This window comes from Gymnodraco acuticeps, unplaced genomic scaffold (genome assembly GCF_902827175.1).
Source record: "Gymnodraco acuticeps unplaced genomic scaffold, fGymAcu1.1, whole genome shotgun sequence".
NCBI lineage: Eukaryota > Metazoa > Chordata > Actinopteri > Perciformes > Bathydraconidae > Gymnodraco > Gymnodraco acuticeps.
The window spans coordinates 587,918-606,253 of record NW_022992095.1 but is presented as its reverse complement, the minus strand read 5'-3'; the positions used below and the strand labels follow the sequence as shown (position 1 = coordinate 606,253).

The following is an 18,336-nucleotide window of genomic DNA, read 5'->3' as shown; positions in this document are numbered from 1 at the left end:
TATTGTCACAAACATCTTGTTTAAAATGTTACCTTGTTTTCTTCTCTGGTGTCAGTACTAAAAATGATGCTAAAATCAAGACGTAAAACAAGAGGAAGTGCTAATAAGTTTTGTTTCATTGTCAGTAGTTAACGCAATTTAGTGGGAAACATGTTTGTGATTTCACATTGAAACCATAACATCAAAGGTTTCATTTTAGAACTGTTTCAATGCCACTATAGGAAGTCTCTAGTTTGTCTTTTTCTACAGTTTTGTGTGTATTTGATTCCCAGTGTAACGTCAGAGGCCAGCAGGGAGATGGGTGAGTTCAGCTTTATCCAAACCCTCACTGGCTGGATCCCAGAAATCCGTCCTTTAAGGTAAGGTCCTGATTGGTCTGATCCATTCTTGTACCTCTGTCTTCTGCATCACTTCCTAAATCCATAGATAAGTGACTTACATAAATGTGCCTATGTTAATGCCGTTGATCATCTTTCTTTGCTGCTATCCCACCAAAGTGGGACTATCTAATATCTGATAGTTTATAAAAACAAAGGCTGTGGCAATCACACAGACAAGCAGTGAATTATTCCTGTCAAATATACCATTTTATAGAATCTACTGTAGCAAAGAAAGAAAAATGTCTATCTGTCTACAGTGGTATGGAAAGTCACACTTTGGGAGAAACTACTGAGACACAAGCAGATTTATAATAAAGGAGGAGGAGAGCAGTGGAGAATCCCAGCTTGTCAGTGATGGAACTTCAATGGGGCAACAGTGTTTAGGAGTGGAGCTGGGTGGAGTTATTCTCTGTAGCTCAGCAGGCTAGCTGCTGTTAGTGTGTGTCTGGGGAATCCATCAACACGTTCAGGGGCTGTACATGTTTGTGTTACGGATTGATTCGTGACACGTGGGTCTGCAGTCCCATATGCGCACACACACACACTCTCTCCCACACCCCCAACACCCCACCCCCACACATCACACACATACTGTACATACAATTCTATTTACAACATCTGCTACCATTTAAATTGACAAAAGTGCAATTATACCTATATTGTGGTCACAAAATTCCAATTTCTGCTCTGTAAAATATTAATGGTCGGTGTTGAGTGTTTTGCTTGTGTACTACTAGCATGATATAATGGCAGCTGTTTGGCATAAGAAGAATTGTGATTTTCATTATTCTGGTTAATGCTAACAATTAGCACAGAGGAGATGTTTTTGTAACCTAGAAAACTGTACTCGTTTTTTGGTGCATCATTTTCAACCACTGGACTGTCTCTACCTTCCACAACTGCTGAGCTAACAAGATGGAGGAACTATTTGACCAACAATATGTCTATGCCCTCTTATGGAAATACATTCAGTATTCAAAAAGAAATGCAGGCTGCAGTTCAAACAAAGAGTAGATGTCCTCCTCACAGTTACGACCCGCCTCCCTACTCAATAGTAGTGGCTCGTGAGGCAGTCCGCAACATAAAACAAAAGTACACAACACGTAGGCACTAAACTGTAATCGTACATTTATTGCCACAATACTTAATCATTCCACTGGAGGACAGGTAAAACAAACAAACAGACGGAGGGGACTTGGGCCAACCACACCACGGGCCGTAGGATCCAGAGCCTTCCTCCGCTACCCAAAATCCAACAGACCTAACGGGAGAAATAAAGCCGCAAAAACCTAATCCTAACACGTCCTCCAGGAAACACAACAAAAAGGCAAAAGAGCTCTGACACAGCAGAGACATCCGGAGTAGTGATCGGCCCCTCCTTCTCCTTCAGTCTCCTCTTTTATGTTCGGCTGGTTGGCAACTGGGAACACCTGGGCCAAGCTCGGCTGAGTGACAACTGGGAACACCTGGGGAAGGCGGAGCCAGGTGTACCTGCACAGCAGAGAGAACAAAGAGGACAACAAAAAGGGGGGGGAGTACGTAATACCCCCACCATGCGTTAGTGATTTAAATTTTTTTTTTTTTTTTTAAACAAAACAATCACAACAATCAACCTTAGTTGACAGACATGCTCACCACCACTCATTCCACACACCAGACAGGTTAACAACACACAATAACTGCTATATTATAAGCGCGACAATGCATCAGCCAACACATTATCCTTGCCACGAATGTGTTTGACCTCAACATTGAAGGCTTGCATGAAAATACTCCACCGCATCAACCTTTGATTTGTGTTACGCATTCTCTGCAGAAACACAAGGGGGTTGTGATCGGTGAAAATAGTGACAGGAATGTTTGATGACCCCACGTATACCTCAAAATGGTTCAAAGCCAGAACCATAGCCAGTGCCTCCTTTTCGACTGTGGAACCAATGGTGGAACACACCCGCTGGTGGGGATTGAATTTCCCGGAGCGGTACGACACAGGGCGCTCCACCTCACGATCAGCTCCCATACATCTGCACGCTGCGCATCAGGCAAGTGTGCCAAATGAGACTCCATATTGGCCAGAGTCTCCGCAGCGATCGGGGCCTCCGAGGTGACAGGGGTGTCACTTTTAGCACTGGACAGCGCCTCCACACAGGCAGCGACAGGGTTATGAACAGCCCCAGGGCTTATCGTACCTGATTTCCCACCCTCACGCCATGATGGAGGATCCCTGACCGGTCTGTCCAATCCCGTAGCCGTAAAACTGTCGCGGGTGACTGCCACTCCCGGCTTAACGAGCACTCTGCCACCGGCTAAATCATTCCCCAAGACCAAATCTACCCCTTCAATGGGAAGACATGGCCGAACCCCGACAGTTACCGGACCTGTGACCAGATCTGACTCAAGATGAATATTATGCAATGGCGAACCCACACACTGCATACCAAACCCCCTCACAAGAACACCTGAACCCACAGCAGACTCCTCAGAGAGGGGCAACACACCCCTCACCATAAAGGATTGTGACGCTGCTGTATCCCTCAAAATGGTTACCGGAACCCTGTTGTTCTTCCCCGGTAAAGACACCATTCCCTCCATGAGAAACGGAGCAAAAACTTCCAGTTCAGATTTGAGAGACCCTGGCTTTGAAGTACTCACCAAAGCGACCGTCTTTACAGGCTTCTCCTCATCCCGCAAAGCATAACAATTCGCAACAATATGACCTCTTTTCTTGCAGTAATGACACACTGGCCTATCCGTAGATCCCCAATTCACCTCTCCCGGTTTTTCCTCAGCAACTCTTGGCCTGCTGGACTGCCATGACACTTTAGTGAACACTGGGGTTTCTCTGATATTATTGTCCACAAACCCGGCCTGTGCCCTAGTCCTCTCACTGTAGACAGTCTTGTGAGTAAGCACATATTCATCAGCCAAAACCGCAGCATCAAACAGTTTCACCGGTTTTTGCTCATTGAGGTATGTGGCTACTGTGTAAGGCAAACAGTTTTTAAATTCTTCCATGAGCACTAATGTTTTTAGGTCCTCTAGAGATTTTGTCCCCGTCGATGAGCACCATCGCTCAAACAGAACCTCTTTCTCACGGGCGAATTCCACATACTTTTGACAATCTTGTCTTTTCAAACCACGAAACTTTTGACGGTATGCCTCAGGCACCAGCTCATAAGCGCGCAGAATTGCAGCTTTCACCTGTTCATAATCCCGGCTAACCTCCTCAGATAACGCAGTATACACCTCCTGCGCTTTACCCGCGAGAACGCACTGCAGCATAACGGTCCACATGTTCCGAGGCCATTTAAACGTTGTTGCTACACGCTCAAACAGGACAAAATAGCTATCAACGTCTTTTTCGTTAAATACTGGGATAAACCGAGTATACTTGCCTACGTCAAAATCATGAGGTTGCGCAGACCCCAACTGCTGAGTCTAGTAAGACGTCAGCTCCAGCTCCCTCAAACGTAACTCCGCCTCATATTTCCTCAATTCGAGATTACAGGCGATCTCCTTCTCTCTCAGTCTGTTATCACTCTCCTTCTCTCTAACCATCAGCTTGCGCAGCTCTAGCTGAAGTTGAAGGTCGCTCACTTTCTGAGAGACCTCTGTCTCGTCGTCTATGGGAACGTCTACTTCCTCCTCCGACAATACCTCCTGATCTATAAGCGCAGCCAACAGCTGTCCCTTAATGACTTGTTTCTTGTTCTGCTTATTGACTACCACGTCAAATTTGCCTGCGATCAGACCAAGCTGCTGTTTGCTACATGCATCCAACTTCCCCCGAGTCGGATCACCAACAAACCCCTCCAAGTCGAAATCCATCACTGCAACTCTACGCTATACAGCCAACCAAACAAATAAATGCTGTCAAGGGCCTTTTACAAAGTAATACTACTCACCACCACACCGGCACCTGCCCGAGACAGCCTTTGGACGAGCCCCCATATGTTACGACCCGCCTCCCTACTCAATAGTAGTGGCTCGTGAGGCAGTCCGCAACATAAAACAAAAGTACACAACACGTAGGCACTAAACTGTAATCGTACATTTATTGCCACAATACTTAATCATTCCACTGGAGGACAGGTAAAACAAACAAACAGACGGAGGGGACTTGGGCCAACCACTAGTGATGTTACGTATTGCGCCGAGGCTTCGGAGCGTGTGTCGAGTAATCCCCGAAGCTTTTTGTGAAGCATGTATCGAGGCTTGTATCGTTTTGGGCCAGTGACGTCATCGATGACAAACGAAGCCTCGCTGCCTGTCGATGCCACGTGACTGCTTCACGAAGCGATTCAGATCGGTTGAACCACAACGCATGGATGTATAATAAGAACGATGTTACCCTTCCTGTACCCGGGCCCGGTGACACGATGGAATCAAGAGAGCTCAGACCCTCACTCATATTGAGGTCGGAACATGTCAGAAGTATAAATAGATACAAGCATAAATAAATGTAGGAATAAAAACATGAATAAATAAATGAATAAATACAGGAATACATATGTTGCAGTGTTTTCAGGGAACTTTAGCGTGTGTGCTGTGGCTCAGCTGGAAAGCAGTTGACTCATGATCGCAGGGTCCCTGGTTCAACGACTGAACAATACGTATTTTTTGTTGTTTATAAAAGCTACAGCTAAATGAGATAATGTAGTTAATAATGTATTCTTTGATATGGTTTAGCCTTTCTCAGGCTACAACATCGTTATGTTTACGAATATTATTAAGGAATACAAATCCCTCTTTGCAATGTTTACCAGCCTCCTTAGGCTTTTCAATCACAATCATTAAACTGGAATAAATACAATATTGTTAACATGAAAATATGATTTAATGTTCGTTGTTTAGAGTTATTCTAAGGCTTTACTCATTGGGAACTCGGTATGAGAGAGCACACTGTTGAGATGTCCAATCTGCCTGTTTTACACACTTTGACCAACAGGGGGTTTGTGTTCAGATGAAGCCTCATGAGATGAACCCTTTTGCGAACCAATTGGCTGGAAAGCTTCAAAGCTTCATAAGGCTTCATCTCGCCATCACTACCAACCACACCACGGGCCGTAGGATCCAGAGCCTTCCTCCGCTACCCAAAATCCAACAGACCTAACGGGAGAAATAAAGCCGCAAAAACCTAATCCTAACACGTCCTCCAGGAAACACAACAAAAAGGCAAAAGAGCTCTGACACAGCAGAGACATCCGGAGTAGTGATCGGCCCCTCCTTCTCCTTCAGCCTCCTCTTTTATGTTCGGCTGATTGGCAACTGGGAACACCTGGGCCAAGCTCGGCTGAGTGACAACTGGGAACACCTGGGGAAGGCGGAGCCAGGTGTACCTGCACAGCAGAGAGAACAAAGAGGACAACAAAAAGGGGGGGAGTACGTAACACTCACATTAAAATGACAGGATCAGGCTGAAAATCCATAAAGTAAACCTTTAAGCTAACACCACAGTGATGTTCTTCAAAGAAAATAACATGAGCTCATACTATACCTTTGAGTTGCTTATCACAAATAACAATAGTGTTCACTTATTCTGGTACACTAACGTGCTTTACCATGCTTTCAGCAAGTGTACTGAGATGACCCATACATCTGGCATTGTAAGGAGGCTAACCTGTTTCAATGTCATTCTTCACTGGTTTCTACAATATGTTAGGTTGTGTCAGTGAGGTTGTGTTTCATTTAGGTCTCTGTTTTGATTTGCATTTGAAGGTCTTCATGCTTTAAAATAGTTTTTAAAGCATTATGTAAAGCATTTTGTATTGCCTTTGTAGATGAAATGTGCTGTACAAATAAACTTGCCTTGCCTGCAGAAGCTAAATTCTAAAGAATGTCGGGGAGATTTAATGATGTAAGAACTGCAGCCCATTCATTGTATTGCAAATAGGGGGATGTACACAGTAACAGGAACAGAAACTGCAGTAGTCTCAGTGCTAAGACAGTGAAGAAATGGTAGACTTCATCTGTTATGCAGAAGTCATAGTGTTGAGAGCTTGCTCAAAACATTTTGTATTGGAAGCAAAATAAATTACAGTCAAATCCATCTTAAAAATGCAGGTGTTTTCAACCCAATACTATAATACTGTCACCTATTTCCTAATCCTATTTTATTTGACCTCCTTTCAGGTCCGTAAACCTGGGAAAAACCTGGGATTTCTTACACAAAACCCTTCCGATATTTACATTACCGGATGAGAGTTTGCTGGGGACGAAGCCTCAGACTGCAGATTCAGCTGCAGGGAAAGATTCCAGCTTCAATGACTGCAAGAATGATCCCGCAGAGCAGGAGAAAAGTAAAGGACTGAACTGTGCTACAGTCACACACACACACACACACACACACACACACACACACACACACACACACACACAAAAAACACACACACACACACACCACACACACACACACACACACACACACAAAAGCACACAAACACAGACAGGCATGCAATTATGCAAACATGCAGACCCGGAAACATACATCTCTATTACACACTCTGCTTCCACAATAATTGAGTGAGTCAATTAAATCAATCATCCATTAGATTGAGAGCATTCGAATGCACATAATACTTAAATACAGCTCATTACTCCATCAGTGGGCTGTTTGAAAAATGATATCGATGGTCTACTATATGTGCTGCGCTATACTGTATGCAGTATTTGTATATATGTACAGTTTGTAAATGCACTGTGTGTGTACATCTCTATTTTCCTCCCTCTGCATCCATAATTCAACTGCTATGGAGCGTGACAATGAATATTTCATTGTCCTACAGGAACTCAATCCTATCAATGATACCATTCTATTATTCCAGAAATACGTGGTATATCTTTGCAACATTCATATTTGTTTAATGTTTTGCTGTGAGACTTGAAATACACTCCCGGCTGAAGGTCGCTCTCACACATATTACAAAACACCTTGAATTCTGAGCCAGTGCTCTGCTACCTCTTTCCTGTTGTTTCAAGCATCACTTCCTGTTTTCTAGAGCTCATGTATTATGGAGCGCAGGGAGGGTTAATATGTGTATGGTGGACTATAAATAACCCAGCAGAGGGAGCAGTGGCAGGGTGAATTATTTGGTGTTCCCGCAGGGCAGAAGATCCTCCCAAGTTAAAGGTGGGTATGTGATGAATGTCCTCAGTAAACAAAGATGTTTCAGGTCATTAACTTAGAGGGATACAGTTTAGGCAAGGCAAGGCAAGTTTATTTATACAGCACCTTTCAACACAAAATGAAAGACATTAAGAAGTAGTGCAGTGGAAACGCATTCTAAAAAGTTTATGCTTTATTTAGGTTGTACAATTAATTTAAAGAATCATATGTACTGAAAAACTAAACATTTCAAGTATTTAAATCAACATGATTGGGCCACAGCAGGACGTCCTTTTCCACTCTTCCCTCTCTTGCCCTCGTATTTACCCACCTGCCCTGTTCACCTGCAGTCTGTTCCTCTAATTCTGCTGATGTACAGGAATAAAAGTCTTACTAACACAATGACAGGTATTCACAACATTCATTACTTAAAAACATTTCTCCTCTAGAAAAAGGTGCTCCTCATATACTGTACATGCATGCAAAGACCAAAACACGTTCTCTCTCTGTCTCACTGTTTTTGTGCCCACTGTTGTATTCCATTGAAGTACATACATTGAAATGCATAAATCACTATGCAGCATAAGAAGCACTTCTCTGTTCAATACTTAATGCGCAGCCTTTATATTAGTCCAGCCGTGCTCTCTTCTCTACGGTCCTTCAAATTGATTTTCCATGTTTCATGGCTCATGTGCTCCTCATATTCTAAGATGCCCCATAGGAGCAGGGCCATCCATAGATAACCTACATACTCTCTTGTTGCCTTATTTATTCCTGTGGAGGCCAATAGTGCTTTCAGATCACCAGGGCTACACATTACATTACACTTTCTATCGTCTTTATTAGGTTTACTTTTAGATGGCACTTAGTTTCACTATATCGTTGCATTTAATCCGAGTCAATCCATCATTTAAGTTGTAGTAAATTGCACTGCGAACTGATACATTGCAAGGTGTAAAATGTCAGTCACAGAGTGTATATATTGTGTATCCATATTGGACTGTCTGTGTTTACTTGTGGTTCTGTGAGTTTGCATGTGGGGTTTACTTATGTCAGTTTATTTGTGACTTTCTCAGGTGCCCCTGAGGTAGTGGTGTGTGCCAGCTACTACCCTTTACAGCCACATCATAATTCCTTTGGGTTTGGACAAATGGTATGTATTTTCTCTATCCCTGCTCTCCGCTGCTATGCATACACCTGATCATTTCATACAGATGTATTTACTTCAGTCACACTGAAACGAGACACATTTACGTGAAGACATTTTTATCTTTCACATAATAGATACAAGTAAATATAAAGACAATTTTTAAATGGCCAAATTTGATCTAATTAACTCCCACATGTTAATGATTTTACACAACATTTGAGAGATAAAGATACATTTCAGTACTTCTAAGTCACCTCTGCATGTGTGTGCGAGGAAGTGCAGCAGTATGGAACATGGCTGTCCATTGCATGCATTATATAGGCTTATTACACAGCATTGAGTTTGCAAATTCCGGAAGCTTAAGGTGTTTCTGGGCTAAAATCACAAGTTATTCCTTATTGCTAAATCCGATTGCAAAGTATAATTTGGTTAGATCATCCACTGCAGGCATAATGCACGGCAAGCAGGGTGGTGTGTGAGGTTGATCCAACTCTCTCTCGCTGTAATATCTTTTTTAGCATTGGCCCTATTACGCCATCATACCTCTGTTATGTAGCACAGTAATGTGAAAAATGTACTGAAGCCCTAAAGTAAAAGTGGGCGGTGGAGATGAAACATAACAGGGCTTGTGACCGGGGGGCATGGTGTGTTCTATTTGGATGCTTCCCCTCAACAGGCTTCACTTCTTTTATTATTTATACCCATGCTAAGGCTAATTGGTGGACAGGATTTCCTTTGTGAGAGGTGTTGCATCACCTCCACTCTCTGATCTTGGGTCAAAATCCCCTTTGAACAGTTTGACGTGATTAACATGTGGAGTTGGTTACTGGTGATAGTAATTATTAATATTACCGAGTATCTTTTGAAACTGCATTTTTCACATGTTGATTGGTTGTTACTGCATGTGTATTTATATCTGTGCTTTTGTCTATGTGCGGACACACAGGCTAATTCCTCAGAGTGCCTTCGTCAGTACGGTCTCTCCTTGCTGTGCAGCCACATCGTCTTGTTGACCAGAACCCGGGCTTGCCAGCTTGAGGCACCACCCAAACCTCCACCTGTACCACAATGGAAACTCATCCGCCCGCTGAAGGAGATCAATGTCACGGATGAACCACGGAGTAAGAGAGAGACAGAGAAAGAGGCAGGAAATTAAGAAATGTTCAAATTAAGTTTGGAAAAAGGTTGGAAGGGGGAAAACAGGAGGAGGATGCAGAGGAGGATATCTAACTAACACATAGAAAAGTACAAATTGTGTGATAAAGCGTAGGTGAATGTCATAAATAAAAATGACTAGAAAGGAGAGTGAATGCGAATGCAGAATATTTAGAACCTGCAGTACAGAGGGCATTCTGCAGCACATGTTAAAATGAGAAAAGAAGGAGGATAGCTACAATATTTCTGTAATGAAAATAGCTGCTGGCTCGGGCATATCTGACATCAGCTGATCTCTGAGTGGAGCGAAAATGTAGTCAGGAGTGTGAAAAAGCATGCTGGCATGATGTGAGAGCTCTTTTTTTTCTTTTCTCTTTTTACAGAGCTTTCTTTGTCCAAACCAGAGCAGTTCATTGAGGTGGCCAGCCCTTTTCTCTCCTACAGTGTCAAGAGCAGCGCTGGCCCGATCCTGGAGCTGTGCGTACACTTAAATCATCTAAAACTTAGAAATTAAACTAGATGAGTCTTTTCTTTCTTCATGTACTTCTGCTCGTTTAACTGAATTGTATTACTTGTCCTTAGCTAACCCTTTTCTGAGCTCAATGCAGAGGAAGGAAAGCAACAAAACTGCCAATACCTGGGGAAGAAAAACATATTATCATCATCATATTAGTTTTATTTATGATCTACTACTGTACCTCTGCCCTCAGTTGTCCCTGCAGGAATGATACAGTTAGCATTTGAAAAAATCTAATGATATGTGCAGTTTATTTTATTAAACATTTTTGCATTAACAATTGCAGGTTAGGATTGCTTTGTTCCCAGTTTACTATTACTAAACTCACTGAAAGAGATTTTTAAAAGTATTAATCACCGAACACAGCAGTTCCGGTATAATGCTGTTATGGTTTCATTTGATGCATATAAAGGGACATGCATGACTCATTTCTAAATGATATGGTGTATAATACTTCTAAATGTGTTACCATGAGATGTGTGTATGTCATGATCATGAAATGACCCATGTCCACATAGAGCATGACTATATCTTTGTGTAACAGAGAGGCCAGGAAGAGCGCTCAGGGGAAACAATCCCATGGATCCCCTCTGGTCTCCATCACTGAGAGAGAGGAGACTGATTGCAGTGGAGGCCTTGAGCCTGACGCAGCTGAACGCACCACAAACAAACCAAACGGCACAACAGGCAAAATAGAGGTACATACAATTACTGGTTACTAGGGGTGATTTTTATAATCAGCCTGTGTGTGATTTGCACGTTACAGAGAATCTTCTTTTTGAGGTCACCCATAGCCATTTATTGAAATAGGTATTGGGATCTGTGAAACCCAGTGTGATGCTATTCGTATAGCAGATGTCTGCATTTTGTTGCCAAATGTTGTTTCCCTCCTTTATTATTATTTTCTTGTTTCATGTTTGCCTCTCTCTCCCCTCCGTCTACTCTGTAAGTATGCAGTTGAAGGCTCATCTGAGTAGCTCTGTGTGTCAGTGACAACAAGGCTGTCATCCCCCAGTCTCAAAGTCACTTCTGTTGTCTCCCAGCCAGGCCACCACTGACCAGGGGCACATCGACTAAACACAGAACCAGTGAGAGAAGGGAGGGGGGGTTCAGAGCAGCAGCGGGGAGACAAACACAGACATAGACGAGGGAAAAAAGCAAGATAAGAGGAAGAAGGAAGACAAATTGGGACTGAAAAATGGAAAGAAGAAGACAGATGGACAGGGAGAGATGAAAGCGGAGCAGGAAACAGAGGGAGATGGGAAAAGACAATCTCTGGTGTGGTGGTGGTGGCGGGGAACGGGGCGCGTGGGTTTCATACAGGAAGAGGTCGTGTACTGCGTTGATGAAAAAAGCAGTGCAATTAGATGGTGAGCCATCAGTGTCTGCGTCTCCTGGGGGGTTCATTATTACACTTCATTCCTAGCATACAGAGACAAAATAGAGTTCATATTAATCGCCCTCTTGTGTAACTGTGACCAGTTATAGAGCGGTTAGGCTAGGGCAGTATAGACACACTCATTTGGTTTGTCGTTTGATGTGTGTGTGCACATGCACTGATGTGTATTGGTCTGTGGATGTGTCATATGTGTGCCACATTTTTGCTTGGTGTGTTCCCGCTCTTCACAAGCACGTGGTGGCTCTCGTGCTGTTTTGACCCCTTCCTGTGTTTGTCTCTACTCTGGCCAAGAGTATCAACCTCTGGGCCTAACACCTAGAATATAAGAAGGCGGTGTCACATGATGTCCCTAATACCCTCATTAGCCTACTTACTCAACATTAGTGTGGGTAAAAGAATTAGACCTTGGTGAAACGGGGCTGTTTTAAACTGAAATGCTTGGAATGTGGTTAATCGCTAAAGCCCCTCCGTGGTTTAAGTTTACTTGTGCCAGATAAGTACATTTCAATACTTCTTTAGCTACACTACGTCTGGGCTCTGAGATCAATGGAAATCCCTCTGCCTGCGAGCTGTGAATAGCCCAAAATATATCTTTTACTTGATTTGATTTGATATTATTCATGTAGGAAATGGGCTATACCTCAGGTGTAGATAACCTTTTGGAGAGCAACTACTTAGCTCTAGTCTGGCTGTCCAAACTAAAACCCCATAAAGTGTGGGATTATAGAAATGAGCCTTGTTCCACCAATCGACCAAAACTGTGATCTAACCACAATAATTATAGCTTTATCGCTTTATGGCAACATAATCAAATCCGACGAGCATTGTGTGTAACATCTATCAGTCTCATTGTCCCCTTACTGTACTCAGGTAAGGGATCTAATACATATCATGCTGTGGGTGGACAGCTCATCCCATGCCTTGGAGCTTGACTCAAAGTTGTACACACTCCTATCTCAACTCATCTTTATTTGTTTTTATTTGCAGTGAAAATGTTGCTAGTGGTTGAGGGAAGGTCAAGTGTGCCTCCCTATCACCATGCCTCTTTCCGTCTGTCTGGGTCTCTGGGTACTCATTCAAATAAGTTGTGACTCACACACAGAGACACACATTCACTGTGACTCATCTGAAAGTCTTGGCGAGGGTTGCTGCAAGGTTACACGACACAAAGACATAGTTCCTATTCAGAGCAAAGTAAACTACTGGACATTCACCAGGGATTTTCCTTCGAGGAAAGTTTGTTTAGTCGATACAGGTGTAGCACTTCTTGCACTTGCATTTATCTTGTGTTTTTAAAGCAGCAGTGAAGCCTTTTTCCTGGCAACATCATCTCTCGCATGGCGCAGACAGAACAATGTAGTATCTGAAGGATTTGACAATGACTTATTAGCTATTTTTCTTTATTGTGTTGGGCAGACAAGCATGAAATCACAGCTGTTGAGTAATTCCCCTCTAAGAGAAGTAACATGCTCAACAACATAATAACTCTTCATCCGACAGTGGAATTATATTAGAGCTGGTTTTTCCTGGTGGTGTTTTTAGCAGGAGGGATGCAGTTCTTGTCACATTAAACCGGGTCTCGTGTCCTGTGGTGTACGGCGAGAGTGGCTCAACACCACAGCTGGCATGGAATCACTAGAGGGCGGATGCGTTTCTCTGGCAGTGTTACTCCATCAGCAACTCCCTGTTCATCCCTCTCTCTCTCTCTCTCTCTCTCTCTCTCTCTCTCTCTCTCTCTCTCTCTCTCTCTCTCTCTCTCTCTCTCTCTCTCTCTCTCTTTCTGTCCCTTTAGGTTACTGCAGAGGACAGGAAGAAGGACAACGATGACATATCCAATGGTAAAAACGGCTGCTTTGCACTGCTGGTCCCAACATTCATGTTGAAAGTAATCCACACTGTATCAGTACACAAGATCGCATTCCCAAGGTCAAATATTATGATGCCAGATTGGGTAGATGGTCATTGATATTGTTTTATTCTTTATGATGAATGTAGGCAATATCTTCATTATGAGTTGCATTAAACAGCATCTTTGTAGAGTAGTCCAATTCATGGGATTGGAAATATTTCATATCTCGCCTCCACTCCCTCCATCTTTCTATCCATGCTTCCATCAGTTGGCCAAGTCACTTTGAAGAAGATGGGACTGTGAAATTATGCCAATAAGCCAATTCCCTGCCTTCTCTCTGCCCCCGTTTAGTTGCTTAGTAACACCTGCCGTTTGAGCTAGCATACCACATAGCTCAGCAGCAGAGACACTGACGCCTCAGCTTTCTGATCAGACATTTCGCTTCGAGAAGAGCCTGGGGGCAGAGCAACGGTGTCAGTGTGTGAGGGTGTGTGTGTTTTATGGGTGGAGTGTGTGTGACTGTGTGCACGTCTATGACTTTGCTCTGCATGCATTGAGATTGTGGGAGCCAGTGAGTGGGAGTATAGATGTGCATGTGCGCTTAAACTATGCCTTTATGTGGGAGTTTGGCCAATTCGACTCACTGTGTTTAAGATAATGATTTGAGTCTCGGATAACTTGATATGAGTCACAAGAGGAAAGGCATTTTGCTACTTGCAGCATTTTTATAAAGGAGATTTCACAGGCAGTTCAGTGTCTATCTGGTAAGCGTGGCATGACTCACAACAGTAAAGCTGACATTCTACTCAGCTTTATGAGGACATGTTTTTTTATTTATTTACATACTGCAGGATATAATGAGTTATACTGAATACATGTATACATATAAATACATTTTAAAAATACATTTGCTACCTTACAACATATGTCTAACTAAACAAAAATGTTTTTTATCATTAACACTCACAATCACAAATTAATCTCCCCTCCAGATCGACCCAAAACTGCATTGGAGGATCGTTTAACTTCGGACCCCACCACTCCCTTCAATCCCATCCTGCAGGAGACCTGGGTGGACCTGGATGATTTTGCCAAATGCTTTCAGTGAGACACAGACACAAATATGTACTGCAAACAGACTGTACCAATAGAGAAACAAATGAACACGTTGCAAAATACGTGATAATGTTTCTAATTGTTTTTTATTTACTAAGCTCATAAATAACTGGCATTTATTTCTACATTTCTTCCAGGACCCTCTTGGTTTTCCATACACCACAATGCTTCCCACATCAGATCCACAAATCTAATTTTAAGGTATAGCTTACATCATCACAAAACAATCTAGTGACTACTTTGAATTGCCTTGTGTTGAAAAGTGCTATATAAATAAACTTGCCTTGCCTTGCCTTACTTTGTGCATCTTTACAATTTACTGCTGGTTCTTGCTGTCAGTTTTGTATTTGTCGTCATTAATATAGCTGTTTGTTTTCACAGAGCACCGTCCTGGCCAAAACTGCAACAGGCACCAACCCTACTGGGTCAGCTACTAACATCACTGGATCCAGTCCTTTGATATCTACTGTAGCAAGCCCTGAAGTACACACATGCAAACACACATAAACACACACACATGCACCTATTGCACATAAGCACACATTTTGCCATCTACAATACGATTCCCACAAGTGTTTGCTTAGTTCTCATGGAGATGGCTCAGTTGTCATGTGTGGAACTGTTGTCACATTATTGGCATCTGGTTATCAGCTAGTTAGTAAACTTTGAATTAATAGTGTTTTTGTCAACCCAATATTTCCAATTCAAAACACGCAATTAAGGAATCTATTTAGTTCTTAAAGTAACATACATTACATAAACACACCTGTGCAGTTGTATATGAGTGAACGTATGCAAGTGTGTGTATGTCTTAAATGTCTGTGTGTTTATACGCCTGTGTGAGCACTGAGTCTGCTTGTCACTCTGAACACGTATGCATTCTCTCCCTCTTTTCTTGTTCCCTATCTGTCTTTTTTTCCCTCCCTCTTTTGTCTCCCTCACTGTCTCTCTCACAGCTGCTTTTTCTTACATGACTAAATTCACCGTCTTCACTATCTTTTAGGTGCTACCTCAAATGCTTCTTTCACTCACTCATCTCTTCCTATTTACTTCACCCACCTCTTCTTCTCCCTTCCCCCTGTATCTTCTTCAAGCCACTCGTCTATCAGTTTATCATCACCCCTCCCTATGGCTTTCTGTCTTTTGCTTGTCTTTTTCCTTGACTGCCTTTGTGTGTTTCAGTGCATGTGGCGTACGTGCGCCTGCGTGCGTGTTTGCTTATGTGTGTGTGTGTGTGTGTGTGGGTGGGTATCTTCCCCTCCCCAGAGTCCAGAGGTAAAAGGCACACACTACCTGTGTGTGGACAGCGTGCAGCATCCCCAGATCCACATCAGCTTCTCTGCTCTGCTTCTCTGGGCGTATACAGCTGAGGAGAGTAAGGATTATGAACACGCACACACATTTTCTGCACACATAAAGATTTTCCGATGCAAGTAATGTAAGGCGCTTGACTAAATCAAGCAGTTATAATTCTATATCTAAGCATTTGCATAAGTGTGTGGGATATACAGTATAGGTTTATAATGTTCCTAAAAACAGTAAAACAACATTTATCTAATGAATGTATAGCCTACTGTGTTCATGATAGTTCAATGTGCTTTGTCACTATGCACATTTTCTGTCTTTGCTCTCCAACACTTCATAGAAAAGGAAGCATCAGTATGTACGTCTGCAGTTCTCACCGCCCAGACCTTCTCCTGGAAAAGCCTGCAGTCTGAGCTGCCAATTCTCACTATCAAGACCACCACCTCAAAAGCAGCCGTGCTTAACTTACCCCCGGGGTAGGACAGCATTAATGAATACTGAGAACTGTGTGTTGTATTGATCAAAATGAAAGGCTTAGATAAAGTTAATTTACAGTCACAAATCTATTTTATAGACTGCATGCTCAACCATTTTTATTAGGATATTACTTTGGTATTAGGTAGTGGGGACTACCTAATACCAAAGGACTCCCACAGGAGGTAATGGTTTAGTATGCCATTTCATACGTACAATATTTGATATGGGGGTACTTTGATTCTTCTCTCTGCTTGTGGAACATTTTGATAACCATGCAATGCTCGTGAAATATTCTACATATAGGCAAATGTTTGACACTATGACCAGTCTAATCTATCAACCTTGATGGCTAATAACTCGTATTTTCTTTACTTATCTCTACAAAATGGTATCTTTTCTCACAATTCTTCACATTTATTTTTTCCAACTTCAAGCTTCCAACCCATAACGACAAATTACCCTAAGCGCTCCTCTGCATTGCAATAATGATGCCAAGGTTAGAGCTTTAATTGTCATCATGGGAACCTGTAAGCATATTTTGAACAGCACCCTTGAGAGTTTTTGATTCGTTTTTTTTTAGGAAGCTTTTCACTCTTCTTGTGATCTTTTTCACACCGCTATGCAGAGATCTACTTAAAGCTATCATAAATTGAGCAGAGGATTTCTGCCTACTTTAGATGCTCTGAAAAGCGGTAAAAAGCATCTGTCCTACTCTCTATTAATGGGTGCTACTTGGCCTAGAAGCAGAGGGCCTAGTTTCTGGGGTCAGATGCAGGTATGCAGCAGTGCAATTACCACTAAGCCATTTTCACACACCGCACTCAACTTATTATGCCCAAATGCCCCATGGCACACTCACTCCAAGAGAGAATAGCTGACATCCAGGCTTTTCTGTAGCAATAATCTTTGTTTGTTTGTTTGTAGCCTTTATTTAACCAGGTGAAAATTCCATTGAGATCAACGATCTCTTTTTCAAGGGAGACCTGCAGCACATTGGTTACACATAAAAACAACAGAAAACAAAAAGGACATCAATACAACATAATTACAGGGGTATACATTAGCAACCTATTCACAATGACAGATATCTAATAACATTTCATCTATACGAGCTTTAAAATGATGCAAGGGAACCAAAATGCTCAGTTTCAATTTGATTTGCATATAGTGTTCCAAGCTAGAGGAGCAGCACACATAAAAGCTTTAGTACCTAAAACAGTCCTAGCACTTGGCACATGTAATAAAAACACATCCTGGAAAAACACGTCCACTATTTTAGTTCTTGCATGTCACTTTTAGCCCATGTTAACTGTATGTGGTATACTATTTTGCCAATATGTTATGTTTTGCTTTCTTATTTAACATTTTTGAACATACATCACTGTCCTGTGTGTCCATTCATGTAAAAAGAGGTTTTTGTCCTCTTCTTTCGTACAACTCCCATTTTTCCCCTTTCAACTCCACTTCTCTCTTCTTCCTGTATTCTCCCCTACACCTACGCCTCTTCTCTTTAACATCTACATGCTACCACTGGCTCAGATAATGAAGAACAACAAAATAAGTTACCATAGCTATGCAGATGACACACAAATGTACGTAACAATTTCACCAGGAGACTATGCTCCAATTCAAACACTGAGTAAGTGCATTGAACAAATCAATGACTGGATGTGTCAGAACTTTCTCCAATTAAACAAAGATAAAACTGAGGTAATGGTTTTTGGAGCCAAGTCAGAACATATAAAAGTTAGCGCTGAGCTTCAGCCTGCAATGTTCAAAACAACAGATAAAGCCAGAAATCTAGGTGTAGTCATGGACTCTGACCTGAGTTTCAACAGTCACATTAAAACAGTTACTAAATCAGCCTACTATCACCTAAAGAA

The 18,336-nt window shown here is 42.3% G+C and overlaps 1 protein-coding gene and 1 long non-coding RNA gene across 3 annotated transcripts in view; both read left to right on the top strand.

Moving 5' to 3' along the window:
- The window catches only part of adgb (androglobin), a 48,625-nt gene that overhangs the window by 7,729 nt on the left and 22,560 nt on the right, over positions 1 to 18,336 (top strand). For both annotated transcript variants that reach the window (XR_004567730.1, XM_034202752.1), the window contains exons 7-18: positions 273 to 359; positions 6,513 to 6,679; positions 8,562 to 8,638; positions 9,582 to 9,756; positions 10,174 to 10,267; positions 10,852 to 11,005; positions 13,499 to 13,544; positions 14,548 to 14,659; positions 14,809 to 14,872; positions 15,053 to 15,154; positions 15,938 to 16,046; positions 16,317 to 16,452. Coding sequence is in view for 1 of the 2 variants with exons in the window: in XM_034202752.1 (XP_034058643.1) it covers positions 273 to 359; positions 6,513 to 6,679; positions 8,562 to 8,638; positions 9,582 to 9,756; positions 10,174 to 10,267; positions 10,852 to 11,005; positions 13,499 to 13,544; positions 14,548 to 14,659; positions 14,809 to 14,872; positions 15,053 to 15,154; positions 15,938 to 16,046; positions 16,317 to 16,452 (1,323 nt within the window). In the remaining variant the exon portion in view is untranslated. The remainder of the gene's footprint in view (positions 1 to 272; positions 360 to 6,512; positions 6,680 to 8,561; positions 8,639 to 9,581; positions 9,757 to 10,173; positions 10,268 to 10,851; positions 11,006 to 13,498; positions 13,545 to 14,547; positions 14,660 to 14,808; positions 14,873 to 15,052; positions 15,155 to 15,937; positions 16,047 to 16,316; positions 16,453 to 18,336) is intronic.
- LOC117537520 lies at positions 1,424 to 5,859 on the top strand. Its single transcript, XR_004567731.1, has 3 exons — positions 1,424 to 1,598; positions 3,351 to 3,354; positions 5,451 to 5,859. It is a non-coding gene; the product is annotated as an uncharacterized LOC117537520 (long non-coding RNA).